This window comes from Nipponia nippon, unplaced genomic scaffold, assembly GCF_047370975.1.
Source record: "Nipponia nippon isolate SJK-2023a ecotype South Korea unplaced genomic scaffold, ASM4737097v1 scaffold_6, whole genome shotgun sequence".
NCBI lineage: Eukaryota > Metazoa > Chordata > Aves > Pelecaniformes > Threskiornithidae > Nipponia > Nipponia nippon.
Genome location: NW_028262380.1, coordinates 33,340,455 through 33,358,848, shown reverse-complemented (window position 1 = coordinate 33,358,848; position 18,394 = coordinate 33,340,455). Strand labels below are relative to the sequence as shown.

General features: G+C 36.7%; 1 protein-coding gene across 1 annotated transcript in view; it reads right to left on the bottom strand.

Annotated features, from left to right (window-relative positions):
- MICU3 (mitochondrial calcium uptake 3) overlaps positions 1-18,394 on the bottom strand; it is a 60,055-nt gene that overhangs the window by 38,125 nt on the left and 3,536 nt on the right. The window contains exons 2-4 of the mRNA XM_087737514.1: positions 8,122-8,275; positions 4,101-4,132; positions 3,171-3,249 (exon numbers count right to left, since the gene is read on the bottom strand). Coding sequence (XP_087593640.1) covers positions 3,171-3,249; positions 4,101-4,132; positions 8,122-8,275 — 265 coding nt within the window. The remainder of the gene's footprint in view (positions 1-3,170; positions 3,250-4,100; positions 4,133-8,121; positions 8,276-18,394) is intronic.

The following is an 18,394-nucleotide window of genomic DNA, read 5'->3' as shown; positions in this document are numbered from 1 at the left end:
TTACAGTTCAGTAAGACCCGAAAACAATGACTTGCAGCTCTCCCAGAAGCCCTTAGCTCTAACGATCTTCGAAGCTGACCTAGCAAAACTGGTTCTTGATTTCTAACCTATTGATTTTGTCTGTTCTCCAAAACCAAAAGTGTTAAGTCAGTCCACAATATTAGACTATTTCAAAAGAGTAAAAAAAAAAGAAAGTATTTAGATGCCTGAGAGTACAGATGTCTATCAGCTGGGATTTTCAAAAGTTGCTGGCTGTCTCCTTGATTTCAGTCCAAGTCAGGTGCAAAAGTTTTTAGAAAAACAGCCACATCTTTGGATGTTGAAATATCTTTTAAAATCTGACTTAACTGAATATGTGACAAACTATGTAAATAGTCATCTGAATTTTCTTCACTGAAAAACCTGTAAAATTAAAACCTAAAACATTGTATCATTCACATGGATTTTACAATTATTTGAACACGTTTAACATCAGCACCTCCAACACTGCCAAAATAAGAAAGTTTGGCATTTTCTACTAATATTTACAGCTCAATAAGTTCTAAATTAATTCTGTCCTGAAACAATACCCAGGTGGGACTTTCTGTCTTCTGAAATAGCTAAGATGTGAAAATCTCAGCTATATTTCTCTTGGATGTGTCCAAATGCCTCCCCAAACCTTTGATCATACAATACTCCTCCCTAAAAGCCAACTGTCCTGAAAGAGAAGTGCCTTCAAGAGAATCATGTCTACTATCCTCAAACATAAAAGAAAAAATAACCAACCACAGAGATCTCCACAGATATCACAGAGACTGGAATATAAAGAAAATACAAAAGAATCACAGTTAACTAAATTGTCTTTGGAACCAAATCACATACTAGAAAGAATCACTAAAACCCTCAACCTTTACCAGCTGAAATGCTGCCCTCCCAACTTCCATTCCATTCAGGGAAAAAAGATATTTTCCCACCTTTTGATCCAAGAGCAAATTTAAGTCTTCAGAACCAAGATTTTAGGACTGCTAGTAGATTTAGTTAGGAAGGCTACTAAGTATTTTTAATGCCACCTACTCTTTTCCTCAATTTACACATAGCTCCGCGCTGAAGATTAGCAAAGATTAAATGCAAGCATATAAGTAACGCATGCTCTATGCTTTATCTTCTTGATTTCATACAGCAGCTTGCAGAAATTAAATTTTCAAAGGCCTGCTTGAATCTGTTTGGACAAGCAGCTATCAAGAAATCAGATACCTCAAAGGTTCTCATTCAGTGATGTAAAACATTCTTTAATAGCCAGTGAATAAATGTAAATATGTATTTTTGTTTGTTTGATGACACCTTCTTTGTTGTAAAACAGAGGAAGAAACTGCAATTGTCAAGTAGTCCATCACAGGTATGAAGAGAGCAATATAAAAGGCCTTGAAAGCATTCTCTCCTTTTGTTTGTACTGGTATATTGTAGCTGTAGACAGATAGTTCTGCTTGATTGCTCTGAGTGTTATGGGAGGGAGGCTCGGAAATGACAACTAAACAGAAAGAAAAGCTTATACTAAGATCAGAAAGAAGAGAGGGAGGTCACTCAAGGGCAAAACACAAAAATAAAACTTAAGGACAACTGGCATAAATCTACGTGGCTCATCTGATTTAAATGAATCTATGGCAAAATAAATGGAGATAGGCTTTTGCTACTTGCTTCATATTAAAATGTGCATGTTTTAAAGAAAATCAGTAAATTAATCCTGGCATTTTCATATCAGGTACTAAATAGACACTAAATTAGAATTAAGGAGACCTGAATTCCCATCCCTGTCACTGGCTTACTGAATGACCTTATCAGTCATAAGACCCATCATGTTTTCTTATATTATCTAAAATGGGATAACAGAACCCAGTTTTTCGTAAAGCATGCTGAAAAGCTACGTAACCGCGGAAGTTTATTACTAATTTTACCAGTTTATTACGCCAGTTTTGAGTCCTCTTAATTCCATCAACTTCTGTAGAATTTCACTGGCAGAAAACTGGAGTAAGATATTGTTGAAGCAAGACTGCACATGTTGCAGACATTTTATTACAGATTTAATAAACAACATCCAGATATGTTTTTTTAAACTAATAATGTATTGATTTAACAGATTCTGAAGCTGAATTTTTATGTAATTAATATTTCAAAAGTCAGCTATTCTGACTCTAGAGAAAGCAGCCTAGCGCAAGGAAATACAGTGCAAAGATGTGCCAGTTTCTACCTCTCTGGAGTTCTGGCTGCAGACTCAGGGAAAAAAGTGAACGCCTCCACGCACTAGATATTTGAGCCTGGGACCCTCCTCTGAGAGTAGATGCATACTTACTCCTTTAATAAATTTGAGGTGCATTTGAATTAGATTCATCAATTACATGCACACATTTGATCAGAATTTTGTTGCTGGCATGCGTATTTTAAACATTCATAAAGTGTCTTTATTTTATAGCAAGTACTTGTGGCTGCTTTTAAAAATATTTAACATGTTCCACCAGACCTTTGCCATTCTGAATATAAGCAAAGGAATACGTGGATTATTTATCATAAATAGCTTTTAAATGTCTGTATACAAGCCGTCATAGGGTTTTTTCCTGGTTTTTTTTGTTGGTTTTGAAGTGATAGAACTTATTAAGGAAAAGAAAAAGAGGAGACCAGGAGTGTGGCTCATGGCTCTTCCTTTACCAATAGTGTGAGTTTTTAAAGCTATCAAAACCCTCATCTGCAGAATTTAAGGGATATATAGCATTTCTGAAACTTTTTGTGTTGTGAAGACAATGCTTATTCAGCGGTATAAGATACCATTACTGTCTTTACTTTTTTTATTTGTTTCAATGATGTGATTATTTTTAAAGAGATATTGTGTCTTTATCAGAATATTCTACCTGTGGTCTATAGGTCATGCTTCATTACAACAAACTGAACCTGAAACATTCAAACATCAGTTCAAGAAACTCTAAGATGCCAATTCACTTAAGGAGGCTAGCTGTAAGATGGCATGATTAAAACACTGTAGAGACTAAAGGGAACTTTCCCATGCTGTAAAATGGAGAAAGCAACAAACATTTTTTTTTTTTTTGAAGATGTGACTCAGATTAAAGTACATCATCACTTTATCCACAACAAATTAATACAAGTGATAATTTGGTTCAGGAAAATAAATTCTTATCCCCCACCTTTCTCATTAAGATTACGGAAAAGTTTGGATGATCCTTTCCAAACTGGTGGTGTCTCCATAAGGATCTGATTCAGTTCCTAAAAAATAAGATTTAAAAAAGATAAAAGTATATATCTAAACATTTAATGTAGGAGTTAACAGATTATGAGTAAATGCTAGAAAATCAATATAAAAGACAAGTAACTGCATGCAAATCTACCAGTTAATTTAACTTCAGTTTACCACAATGACTTTGGAAGTACTCAAGCACATATATAAATTTTGCACATATAATTATTCCAAGAATTGCTCATCTGCATGAATACTAAGTGTTTGCAGAGCTGGAGAGAGACATGTAATGTATTTGTTGCTAAAATTACTCACCACTGCCTGTATTTACTGAAGCCAAGGGTAAGTCCCCCTGGATTTCATTAAGCTTTTCATACAAGCTCCAAGCAACTGTTCTTTTAAAACACTCAACCTGAACTAAAGCAAACTTCGCCCATGAATATGAATGTACTTTACTTAAAATACAGAGATACAGACAGAGTCTTTTTGCAGTTGTACAAATGTAAAAAAAAAGAAAAGTAAGAGGCACTTAAATATCACAAAAGGTAGAGAGTGGCATGAGTATTTCAGGCAGCTTTGGATACACCTGTTACACTGAGACACTAAAGAAACTCAGATATGGGCTGAGGAAGGAACTGACAGAGGCTTGAGAAAGTCAGTAAATCCAACATAACAAGCACAGCTGCTCAAGTATCTTTGAGATTCTGGATTCAGCTGAGTCTGAAGTGACAAAAATGAAGAAATCAAAGTCTCTTTTTTTTTTTTTAAATAAAGATTTTAAAACTCCCTTCTTTCTCCTGTGACTCTAAGTTTACATCATGAAAGAAAGTAACTGTATCAAAATCTATGGCTATAAGACAGCACAGGAATTATTGCCCACCTGCTTTGAAAGGGATCGCCACTTTTTAGCACCTGCAACAAAAGACAAAGTTATAAATGCACAGAATTTAGTTATGCCAATGAGGGGTCATAAAAATTAGATTGCATCTACACTCTGTGTTTTCTAGCCAAAGAGGAGGTATTTTCCCCTACTTCAGGAGGCTAATCTTCAACCTGGTTCAAAAAAATTCTCTTTATGTTGTTAAAAAAATAATTAGCTTAATACATACCTAAACTCCTAACTTTAAAGAGCCAATTCAGATGTATAGTTTTTAATCCAACTCTGCTTCAGTGAGAGAAAAGACCTTCTACCTCCAAAATACACCACTAAAACATTAAATAGGAAATAGAGGGCATTCATGTTAACTGGTGGTATCAATATTCTGAAACAATTACTTAGTAGCAGTAGTATTACAGTGCAGACTGTAGCGAGACCTGGATTCTGGCCCCTACTTCAGGGACTACTCATACCTTTTAAAGAAAATACAGAAAAAAAACATTGAAACTTCACCAGGTGCTAGGACTCCCTTCAGCCATTCCTAATAACTCAGATTCATGTTGCCTTTTACAGCCTCCGTCAGGCTCAATTTTTTGTAAGTAGTTTTAACAGGGGAGCTGAAGAGGGCCTCTGGTTCAGAACTGGAACTGCTCATTAATACTGAAAACTGATAATGAGTAAGACTGAGCAGATTCTTTCTTCCTAACGCTTTTCATGAAAGACTCCAGGAGCAGAAAAAGATACTCGCATTTGACAACAGCTGTTCACAACCATCCAGGAATTCAAAACCTGAGGTTCATCACCACCCTCTCAAGACGAACATTTGCACAGATTCAATATTAAGATAAAGCACTGTGAATATCAGAATTCACAAAGGTACAAGAAGTAGCATAGTATGTGGGCAAATCCGTAACTTTTTGGTTGGTAAAGGCTCATGTTTACAGAGCAAAACACTTTGTGGTATCAGAAATCCCTTCCTCATGACGAACTCCATGGTCTATTAAATAATTATCACGATACAGAAGCTACTCACTATGGTCTTTCATTAGTTCATGGTTAGAAACTCACTGAAATTTTAATTTTACATCTTAGTAAAGGTTACACCAAGACTGTCTGCAAATCCCACTCCAGCTATGGTGGAGTTATATCAAGCAACATCATAACATGAGCTAGCAGATTTTCATATACTTTTCAGTTTAATTTTTTAATGTCAGTTGAAGTCCTGTCTCAAAATACTAAATAAACTCCAACAAAACAACCTCATTTGCCATACAAATTGATATATGTTTATGCCTACCATACGAAACTTGGGGAATAAATATATCTAACTTTCTAATCAGATAATTTCCCAGTCTCATACATTATATGTAGATTTTCTTTCCAGACAAGCAAGTCAAGATTTATGTGTATATACATACTTCTTACAGCTCAGTATTAGGCTAAAATTACTATAGTTAGAGCTAAAGGGAAGCGAAGCTTCTCTTAATTGGCTTTGTAAATACATAAACACATATTCAGATGATAAAAATGTATCAAGCATGACTGTTAAAAATAGTGTATTTTCCCAAATGAAAGCCTGTACCGTAAAGGCAGCAGCAACAAATTAATTATAGCATTTATTTTATATTTTTTATAATAACTGCCTGGAGTCAAAAGTTACATTTTAGAAAATAAAATATACTGTTACCATATTAGCTAGTGTTTAATCAAAAAAGGAAGTGAACACCCTCTTGACTTTTGTAGGGTTTACAAGACTTCCAAAGTAAATCAATCACAATAGACGCATTCAATCACAAATCTCATTCAGGTCTAGTATTATTAGCTTTTCTATAAAGTAGACCTAAAGAGCTACTACTATTACTCTTCAAAGGGCATTTTTGCTTTTTGACAAAACTCAAGACCTTTCTAGTCTTCATCCATAAAAAAGAACAGGTGTATGTTCTTTTTTTTTTTTCTGCAAAATATAGATGTTCTAGTGTGTCAGCCTGAATGCACGTAATTATTTACAACTTGTAACTTATCTACAAAATGATCCAAAAATACAAAATACAACATTTAGAATGTATTCTTTTATTCAGAAAAATACCTTCCTTAAACTTACTACCTTCCATAGAGCAAGACAGAAAATTAAGACTTGCTCAAACAGACAAAGCGGTGCTTTGACAAAGCTGCAGTACAAAGGTTAAAATGAACACAGTCAGAGATCAGAACGTGGAAGTGGTAATACCTGCAGGTCATCTACTTCATCTATTACTTCCTACTCCTCAGCCTTCTGTCCAAAACGTCCTAGACAATGTGACTTCCACTATAATGAAGTTATCCACTTCTACTTAGTTACAGCCTCTTACACTATCCCTTAAAATAATCTCAGTCGTGTAATCTCTGATACTAGTCTATAAAACTAAAGGACATCCAGGTTAGTTTTGCTTTCAGTCTCAGAGATAAACTGGATGCACAGGAAGGATTTTGATACAAACAGGGTTTGCTACCCTGAACTCAGAAGGGTGCCTGACTGTTCAACTCCAGATCTTTTCTCCTTTGGCATGAGATGAACAGAATGTCCTTGCGAGCTTAACGCTGTTTGGTTTGGTTTTTAAAATCTGAATACTTGCTGTGAGAGAGGAGGAAGCATAAATTTCATTAGCATGGAAAAATCTTAATAGCAAACCATACATACAGTGTGGTCAAGCCAGTCAAACTGTCATGAAATGGAGTTAAAACGAAATGTTTAACTGATGTCCAGCACACGGCACAAATGCTTCATGACCATACATGGTGAAACCCAATTCCACAGTAACAAAAAAGGAAGACTTGGAGATCTGGGCAGACGAAGCAGTTATCAAATGCTGATGTGTATTTGTATTAACTTCTGTGATAAGGAATCTGCTTCCTCTCTTTTAACTGCAGAGCAAAAAAAGAAGAGAATTTGCTTTCTGGTAAGAGTTTCAAAGTTTTGCAAGTTTTCACCATCTAAGCTCTATCTTCTGTCTTCACTGTTACAATGAGATTATATCTTTATTCAAAAGTTATAGAAGTTTTGATCACTGATGTGCCATGGCTGAATTCTTTCCTCTTGTTTCATTACTGTTAAGAGAACAAAGGGGAAAAATATAACATCTGCACAGAGCTTTGAGCTCTCCTCTGACTGTTTTAGCTGCTTTTGACTGTTCTCTATACTAGCTTTGTGGTGTAGACTTTAGGAAGAAAGACCTAAGGTGAGTTATTATACATGTCACACCTGAGCAGAGATATTCACTTTCCCTAGAAGTTGTGTGCTGCAACCAATGCACTGCAAGCCTGAGGGCCAGGAAATCAAACTAGATCAGAAATGGATCACCTTACTATTTAGTCACTCTTTGATACTTAAAGCAAAAATTTTGCAATAAGCGAACTCAACTTGATAGTTTATTTTTCATTAATTTAATTAACACATAGTGCTAACTCTGGCAACTTTTAAGTGTAGAAAGCAGATCCCCTGGGGGACTGAAACTCTTACTCAAAGCATGTTATTTAGAAAGCCGTGATATGGTTATAAAATCTCTGTAGGGCAAAAAACCCCAACACAATAGTAGACGACAATTTAAGATGGCAAAGATTGCAAAACGAAGTTATCGTAGATTATTTAGAGAACTCATATGTTGCCTGCCTATTTACACAGAAACTTCACAGAGGAGGAGGCAAGAGTTTTACAGCAATACTGGCCTGCTCAGAAAGAAACCGTAACTGTAACTGTGTCAATGCAAATGGTACAAATGAACTGCTTGTCTGTCATGCCTGTTGAGTTGCCTGTGACCTCTAAGACAAGAATGTTTAACTAATGACTAGTATACAGGTGTTTACAATCTAATAACAATCAGGATACTGATTGTATGCACTTGGATACCATTAAAAATAAAACTTTGGAAGATGTAGTACCTTTTTACCACAATCAGAAACAGAAGTAGTAGTCAAAAGCAAAGGGAAAAATAACATACACCACTGGCATTTTCCCTAGCAATTTTATCAATATAAAACTCCTGCTTACATTTGGGTTCATCATTTGTGACAGCCTGAATGAAGTCATATGGAGTCATATATAGCTGTCCTTCAAATTCTAAACTGGCAAACCTACGAAACCGTTGCTCCCGAGGAGTTGCATAAAGGTGTAAATCTTCAAGGTCTGATCTGTTTTCTGTAACCTTCAAAGACAGAAGGAAACAATTTTAATGTATGAAAAAAGTTTTGGTTTACAATTGCCACTGCCATTCCCCATAAAGAAACTGTAAATGTAAAGGTGATAATTCATAAACTCAAATGCATCAAATACTTTTGTATGGTAAGAGCTGAAACGACAATCAGGATTTCACTGCTATCATTTTCAGTACTCTACAATTTTAGCTACAAATCTTTACGCATTGAAATTGTTGACACTACCCAAGCTCAGGGGAAAAAAAAAAAAAAAGAAAAAAGAGAAAAAAAGAGAACTTAAGCTCTTGAATCAGAAAAAGGGGCAATTTTAACTCAAGGAAGTCCATGTAAATTCAGCAGTCAGACTTTAAACAACTCTGCTAAAATTATTTCAGTTGTCTGACATTTCCAGAAGAGAATGGAATAAGACTTTTTTATATGGCTTCTTAGTGTAGAGCGCAGCTGCTGACAATAATAGGCAAGACACCTCCATAATATACACCAGTGTAAATCTTCTACGGATACTGCTATTTCAAGTATCCAATGCAATTAAAGTTACCATACTTGGGGGAACAGAAGAAGAGAAGAGCATAATTATTCCTCTAGAGCTACAGAAGTACTATATGGAATTAAGTTCACACCTCATGAGAGTTTATAGATGTCAGGAGTTTCTGATATATTTACCATCCAGCTGATTTACATGTAAACTTAGTAGTACAAAACTGTAAGTGTTCTAAATTATTACATCTTCGTGTTACACTGTCAAACCTTTTCATAGCAAATATGCTACCGCTATCTGAAAACTTTTTTGAGCCCTAACGAGGCAAGCTCCTCTGTGGAATTAGTACCTTGAAGAAAACATAAGTATCTTGAACTTTTTTCAGATATGAAAAGAGCAAACCCAAACTGTTTCAGAAAAGGAAGAGCAATGATATAGCTAACTTCTCCCAGTATGTTAAAATAGGAATGCAGCATCTTATCAATGAAATATCCCACGCTGCCATTGTCCTCAATATTCTTGTCATTTCATACAGTATCCGTAAAATTCTCCAGGTGTCAAACTAAGGAAAGGCAACAAGTAGCACATGGTTTAACTAATGTCTATGTTTTCATTTAACAACTAAGAAAACAGCCAAATAAATTATGTCTTTCAGAGAGGCATGTAAACACAAAGAGAAGTTGGGAGATGTCTGCAGTTGCTGTCTGCTAAGAGATAACAGTCCTCAACTACAAATGGAAATTGGTTTTCCAAAACCTTTCTAAGTATAGGTTTAGGATTTCTGCAATTAGAAGCAAAGGCACATTTATATTGGGCAGTCAAAAATCTGGGCTCACTTTCCTTCTGCTTTCCAAACAGCGTCCTTAAAAAATAAAACATTAGTAAGGCTACTTCAATGAAACAAAATTTTATGGCCTCATTTGTAACTAAGAGATTAAATTATGTTGGTAAAACAGACACATCAAAAATGAATGTGTCTAGAAGAGGTCAAACACTTTCTATTTGGGAAAAAAACAAAACAAAAAATCACATGTATAATCACAATGTAACAAGACTCGCAATTTCTTGATTTTATATATGGGAGCCTCAGTACTTCAGTACTTCATATAGGACATTTTAACCAGCCTTCTCGAAGGAAAAAAGACTATTGACTGCGTAGTTCTCTTTCTGGACTTTCTCTAGTCTTTTTGAAATTATTGCTTCTAGTGCGTGCGCGCGCGCGCGTGTGTGAAAATGTTTCGTTTTAATGGAAAAAACTGTCATAGAAAGTAAGACTAATAGAAATGCTTATACAAACATTTAATTTTCAGTAGACTACTCTACATACAAACATTCTCCACTTCTGCCTGAGAAGCAGCTTTAAACCTGGTCTTTGTGTTTATTATAACTTTCAAATGATTACCAAATTAAACCGGGGGTGTGGGGGTGTGGGGTGTGTCAAATCTAACAGCCAGACCTACAAACGCACCTCAGAATGACAGAAAAAGCTGAATTCTCTTGTGACATACTCACGTGCAAGCCAAAATATTTCTGTCCTATCTCACTGTTTGAATATTGCGATCCTACTGATCCTTCAAGAGTCCAGTGGCATTCAAGCTATGCCTTCATGTGGGATTTACACAACTCAATTATTTTGGTAGAGCTTGTAGCAGCATAACTGATATCCCTGTATTTGAAGTCTAATAATCTATCTTATTTTTGATACATATGTTATTTTATCACTATTACAAACATGCTTTTGAATACATGTAGGTTGTAAGCATGAGTAATAAAACAATATTTCTGCAAAGTCGATTTTCAGAAAAGAAATTTCTTCAAGGCCATATTACACATGCAGTATTTATAATCGATTGCAATCAGTCATAATCAATCATACATACTCAGGAGAATCTGTAGATAATGCACCACTCAAAAAATATCATCTTAGTTTTGATCATTGTTAGTATTTGGAGAGCACATTGAGATTCTTTGCTCTCTCAAGAAATTCACACTATCTCAGGTACTACTGCTTAATATTTTGCTTGAGACACTTAGAAAAGCATTTGCTAAATTCTCAGACACATATTTCAACATTATCTTAAGTTCTCTATGCTACTAGTATAAAATAACATACTGCAAACATGGACACGCTTAAACTTAACTCATGCCGGTACTCAGGTCTGCAAAACCTTAATTTCTGCTTCATTTTAGCCAACCTACAGTTTCCCTCTGACTATATAGCAATGCCAGGATTTCACGCTCTGGCTCAACGTCACCGTAACCTGATATGAATACAGCTGGCCACCAAAAAGAGCAGTACCTCCCTAAAGGCTCAATACCCTGCATGCCCTTGCTCTAGCACTTTATGTTCATTTTTCCAAGCGTCAGACTGGATAAGGGAACTGGTCTGACAGAGAACTTTTTGGTTTGGTGCTGTTATTTTTTAGGCAAATAAATGCCCTGGATCTACCCCACAAGAACAGTTATTTGTTTCAAAGCCTAGGCCACAGAAATTTGCAGCTTATGGAAAAGAAAATATCACCTGTTCCAGCAGCAAACTCCACCTACTTCAAGTTAAAGTTATGGGAAAACTGCAGGCTTAAGCATAATTTTATTCCAAGAAATAAAAATACCACTTTATTTTGAACTTTGTGGTTTTATCTGAAACAATCAGAACAAGTTGTTTCTGCTATTGATCCAACATGAATTCAAACAAACGTATACAGGGCTTAACATGTATTAGATCACTGGTCCATACATTAAATGTCCAAATAAAAGCAAAGTTTGGCTGCATCAGACTCCAGGCACACACCTTAGCAAACTGACAAATAAAACCATCTTTGGGAATAATATTATTTTTTGTCCAAATTTCTTGTTCAGAGCTTTCCTTCTTCTATTACTGCTTATCAATTTACGTAACATACAGCAACTTTAAGTCTCTTGCATAAAAGCTGTAAATCTTAGGAATTAATCAATATGCTAATTAAAAGCCAAGCCATTCTAAAGTACTACCTCAATTCGCACCTCTTCAGGCATTCATTTCAGAAATTCGTCTCAACGCATAACTATGAAATGTCTCCTGTTTTCCCCAACATCAGCAGATCATAATCCAGTGAGGCAAGTATGAGAATCTTAGTTACACCAATTGCTCTTGATTTATTTCATATTTATGCCCAGGTTAGGCAATCTTATTGTAGCAGCATTAGTATCAAATCAAATAGACACGTGAACAAGACACAGAAAGTAGATGTTGAATACCTCAGGGAAGGGACTGTTGGTGAAGGAGAGAACAGGATTCAATAAGATTCCAATTTCTATTTGAAGTTTAAAGAGCTTATCCAGACTAAATCTCTCTGTAATTATCAACAATCTTCAAAAACTTTCATGAAAGTACATCTCTTTGACAAACAAAAGAGGGGAGATTTTTTTATGCTTCTGTTTACTAATCCTCTTGGCAATCCTGCCTACTAATTACTATGATCTTGTATCATGTTATGGTTCTCTGCCTTTTAAAAACTGGACACAGCCATTTCCTTCAAGCAGAATGTCACGAATCTCCCAAGAGCACTATTATCTTAATTTTAGGTGTAGCAGGTTAGCTCTGGTTCACCTGCATATGTACACTGACCTACTTTGTTATTAGAACTTTTAGGGGAAAAAAAAAAGACCCAGAGCTGAAAACAAGAATCAAGCTGGTAGCCAGAATTTCCATTCTTCCAACTTCACAACTCATGAAGTAAATAAAAAGAGGCAAGACTGAAGCTCATCAGCACTCACGAACAATATATTATCTTTTCCCTATTCTTAAAAAAAGCTAAGCATTAATAGTTGTAACCAAACAGCTCATGGTTGCCATCCTTCTGCCCTTCCTCCCTCAAACTCTGGTACCTTGTTGTCCCATATTTCACCTCCCACCCCCTGCCCTCCTGTGCCATACCCTTGCAGAAGGACTGCAGAAAGAACACAGCACCTCTTTGCAGCGTGGCTGTGCACCGTCTTGGCTTCCATCTGCCTTCTGCAAAACCAAGAACAGAGACTGTGTGGCTCTTCTAAGCTCAGCTTAGATCAGCTGAGGAGAAAAAAAATTATCTTGGCCTATTTTCCTGCTGTTCCCTAACACAGAAATGTCTACACACATACCTAATTCTCACACAGAGGAGACATTTCAAAGCACTTTCTAAAATGGATTAAATGGATTCAGCACTTATATGCAAACCACCACCAGGCAAAGGAAACAGAGGGAAACATTTCCCATAGGAAAGTCCATTTTAACATCAGCTCATCAAAACAAGGTACTAAAAATTAAATTGAAGACCAAACAGTAATTTGGCAGGGTACTTCTCTGAATGGAGAGTATCACTCTTCAATTACTTAAATCTGTGCTACAAACATATTACAAACAGCCTAAAATATCTGGAAAAGGCCTCAAAAGTTTCAAATTTATTATGCAAATGAAAATATGATGATAATGCTCTCTCACTAACATATTTCAAGGACTTAATTCCTAAAAACTACTTTCTAGAAGTACTGCATTTAGAGAGGGCCATCTAAAGCTACAGTAACACCACCACATGCCTCACAGAGTAGTAGCCCCTTAGATCAAGGTCTTTGTTATGGACACTTAACATTTTTAAGTCAATCAACCTTGAAAGCATTCCTTGCAGAACCTCTTTTAGAGCGACACCCCTCTGTATTTTCTTCCTCTATTCACAGCAAAAACTTGAGCGAAGAAAATCTAGGCTTTGTATCAAGCAAAATTAGTGTCCAAAACCCACTCCCATTTTGGGTTCATCTTTCACGTACTGTGTCTATCAATGGTGATGAGTCAAAATGCCCTGGAAGTCTGGCGCTCTCACCAAAGGTTTCCATGTATTACTTGAACTTCCTTGAAGCATGGGCTAATCTCCATTTCTGGTCCCATGTTTGTCTTACTGGCTCTCTCACCTCAGAGACATGGTCTGTCTGAATTTGGTATAACATGAATTAACGTGTATGGCCTTCCAGTGAAATCCATGTAATAATGCTACACTGCTGTAAGATGGCCTAACACAGGACACGAGCTCACCGAGTGACATTAAAATAACTAAAATTTTGCAGTAGTTATGACCCCAAAATATCTCAAAATACCAAAAAATGGTAATGATATGGCTCAGGTCAGTGGAAGTGAAGTGCAGAAGATAAAACATGACATCATTACCCTTTCTACTAGAAAACACAAAAGAAATGTTCTTTGCCAAGTGTTAAGTCTCATATTACATTAAGTCAGTAATTCAGAAATTTTATTCTGTGGCAAAAGATCTAGTTTTCCCATAGAGACAAGCTTAAATGCCAGGTACAGCATTTTTCACTTGAACATTACAAAAAATGATGTCTACAAGCGCATAAAGCTCTGCAGAACAATACTGCAACTCCCAGATTCTGACAATATCTACAAATAATGCAAAATACTTTAAAAAACAAATAGGTAAAAATATACATGCTCCATATGCATGCATATGAGCCAAAAAGCTCCAACAGTACCACATAAAACCGCACAACTTTGCTGTGTTCCCAAGTCAAATATTTTCTCTTGCTTTTTCCAACTGAGATAAAGGTGAGACTATTTTAGCTAAAGAAGCCAACATTTACTACTAAAAGTACCTTTTGCTTGCAGTCAAAAAAATGTTCTGTTCCAGTAGATTAATCTTTAACTAATTTATTTCAAGTGAGTGAGTTTCTTTGAATTTTTGCTTGCAAAATAATCTGTCTTCCATCAGTGAGAATCTGTGCAAATTATTAAAATAAAAAGGTTTTCAAAGCAATGCTGTTCCTTACTTCCTTCGTTTATATTTGACTTCAGGCTTATTTAATATGCTCCCATGTAGATAAAAGTAGCACAATTTTGTTTTCATGCTGGGTGGCCAAAAGGTTAAACGTCAAGTTCCCAGTGTGGGAAAATCCCAAAGTAGACAAAACTGTTTTGATGCTTACTGAAGTTATATTTCTAGTAGACTACTTAGATGTAGTACAGCCAACAATTCTGTTAGTTGATCCTGCTTTGCTGAGATAAGGACATTACTATATTAAAATATTTACAAGCATAGGAAGCTGGAATGTGTTTAAAATATTGTAAAAAGGGCCCTGTTCAAATACAATTCTGTTACAGGAAATCCTTGGGGTAACAATGTTTACTTGTAAGCACAGCTACTCCAGAAATCTTCCAAAATAAGTATTACGCTAAAATATTCTCCAACAGTCCTTCTTACACTAGTTTCACATGGCAGTACTTAACCTCTAGCAGTTCTTCAAGAAGCTTCAGTCAGTGTGTATATCCTGCTACACACGTCCCTATGCTTCACTGCATGCAAGGCTAAAACATAGTAGTAGCTGGACCCAAACATGTATCATCCTTTTTTAACATCCTGAGGAACACAGAATTAATACAGAGGGGTAAACCTTCCTTTTCCCTCAGCATGGCTCTCACCACAGCTGGCTGGCAAGCAGTATCCTTCTCAGGATGATAACTGTGAGGAGCTTCAGATGTCATCAGCCAAAGAGCAAACCATCTTCCTACATTTGGCAATTGACCTATGACATGAAATGCACAATGCTTATGAAAAAAGGGTAGCTACAAGTGGTTCTTGTAAAAATGATGCTTTATGCATCTCTTGGAATGGCATCCTCTTTGAGCAGGCAGGAGAGTCTCCTCCCTAGGGGAGTTTGCCTTACTTTTTGGAGTTGAAGTCTTGTTCTTCATTTCACAGAGATGGAAATAGATTATGTAATCCACTTAGAAATGTGCTGCTACAAATAAACTTGACCTTTTGAGCATTTTCACAAAGAGAGAGTTTGACAGTACTGCTGAAAACTAGGAAGTACTAGGAAAAAAGCTCTGGAAACATCCAAAGTATGCAGCTTCCTTCTCCTGGAAATGAGTGTGCCTTCAAGAAATGTGATCAAGTACATTCTGTGTCTGTCTCTCTCTGCACCCCTTTTAATTCGTAAATCACCTCTGAAGGAAGTGATTCTCAGAGTACATTTTGTGAAAATAAATAGAGACCTGGAGTTTATTACCTTTACACAATGACAACACGATTACAGAAAAGATCTCTTTGGAGTGCAAAGAAGCATCACTGGTATTTCCAAGACCATTTTAATAAGCTTTACAAATGACACTGGAATTTTGGAAGTAAGGAGCATGGAAGCAAGGAACTAGAAAACAAATATTAATTCCTCTGAGGAATCCTGGATTACGTTTTTCTAAAATTGTTACATTTCTCTGAAAAAACATGATACACAGTTGCTCCCACTAGGGAAATACTTCATAAGCAGCATATTGGATCAGGGCTCTTCTTGGGTCAATACTGTTCTCAGTTGTCAGTACGGAGAATCTGTATCAAAATAACAGTTCTTTCAAAGAGTTTCTCGCTCTGCATAAGCATTTCCTAGACTTTAAAGGAGCTGTCTGTTAGTGGAGCTCTCCCAGTCTTCACCACAACCTTCAGACACAAAACCAGCAGCTCTGAGTGCAGACATTTACTTTGGTTCTGAAATGTTATGTGGCAGCAACCCCAGAATTAAAACTGTTGCTTTATTACAGCGTCCAAGATTTTGCTCCAGGTAATCACATATAAACCCCTGGTTCTCAGGACTGGAATTATTCTCAGAAAGCATCTGGGAAAAGTGAATCCTATAGGGAGCTTAGCTTCATGCTGCTTCTGTAACAAATCTTACTCTCTACCAGAACACCTCCAATGATATGCTTGGTCAAGCAAGTATTTTTTTGTGTTGACTACATGAGATTTGTCTCTTCAAAAGGTTTGGCACACCGCTGACCCCATGTTGGTGACACATAGCATAGCTTACTTGACTTCTTGCAAACAGCATCTTCTTATTCACCTGTACCTAGATTCACAAATCTGTTGGTCATCAGGTTTTATACTGTAAGAGTTTCATAGAGCAGGGAGAAAAATCTGCAGACCATTCTGACACTCTGCTTCTCTAGGAGACTCAAACATAGTTTTTTTCAGCTACTCTCAAATGATGTACCTCATTTCTGAACTGGCCAAGAATGGGAAAGTATCCCATCAACATCTGTGTTAATCATCAGTGTTAGTCCTGGAATCTAAAAGCCCTTTTAAAATTTATTCGTTCCATAAATACTAGAGCATCAGTAAATACTAGATTACAGCAGTAGGACAAAGCAACTGATAATTAAGGTATATATGATAACCTTATATTCCTAAACATTCAATTACTACTGCCAAGCATTATTTGGACTTGGTGACAGAATCTGAAGAAAAGTAACCTGTAGGGATACTAACTGGGCCCAGCACAACTCTCAAGATACTTTCACAGGCCATATGAACATTATCTGGAACCTGGTGATCTCCACGAAGAAAGCTGGTCTTTGAAAGTCAAGATATAAACTAGGTTAACCCCCCCCTTTTTAGTATTCAGGGGGATCAGAAACCTATTCTGCTGTCTGCTGGAGCTGCCTAGATGAAACAAGAAGGCCATTCCACTTATTACACTTTTACAAAAATTCATCTCAAGAAATAGGAAAGACGTGGGAATTCAAGACTAGATATGTGTACTGGTTTTGGCTGGGATAGTTAACTTTCTTCACAGTAGCTGGTATGGGGCTAAGTTTTAGATGTGTGACTAACACAGCGTTGATACCATAGGGATGTTTCAGTCATTGCTGAGCAGTGCTTGCAAAGTGTCAAGGCTTGTTCTGCTTCTCACACTGTCCCACCAGCAAGCAGGCTGGGCGTGCACAAGAAGTTGGGAGGGGACACAGCTGGGACAGCTGACCACAACCAACCAAAGGGACATCATATGGTGTGGAATGTCATGCTCAGCATATAAAGCTGGGGGAAGAAGAAGGAAGGGGGGGACATTCGGAGTGATGGTGTTTGTCTTCCCAAGTAACCATTACCTGTGATGGAGCCCTGCTTTCCTGGAGATGGCTGAACACCTGCCTGCCGATGGGAAGTAGCGAGTGAATTCCTTGCTTTGCTTTGCTTGCACACACGGCTTTTGCTTTACCTGTTAAACTGTCTTTATCTCAACCCACGAGTTTTCTCACTTTTACCCTTCTGATTCTCTCCCCCATCCCACTGTAGAGAGGCAAGCAAGCGGCTGTGTGGTGCCTGCCAGCCAGGGTTAAACCCCAACAATATGGATGAGACTGCGAGATCTATCTTGAATACTCTTGAGCACTTCAAATATCTGAATACTTTACATTGTGATACTGTTTTCATTTATAAACTTACTACACGTTAACCATTAAAAATGAAATTATCCATCGTCAATTAATGTTTCAGAATGTTTTTTTTTAATGGAACCAAAAACTATGGGAGGAGATAGATTTTGTTTTGCCCACATTATAACATTTTTAAATTTTTTAAGAATCTCCAGCAATTTCACCTTTTAAAAGAAAGGATTTCAGGTTTTGCAAGGGGTGGTCACTTTAGCGTCAGGACCGGGTTTATTTAGTGGTTGTTCTGTTAAGAAGTAAATAAGTTATAGAATCATAGAACTGTTTAGGTTGGAAAAGACCTTTAAGATCATCAAGTCCAACCGTTAACCTATCACTGCCAACTCCACCACTAAACCATGTCCCTAAGCACCACACCTACACGTCTTTTAAATACCTCCAGGGATGGGG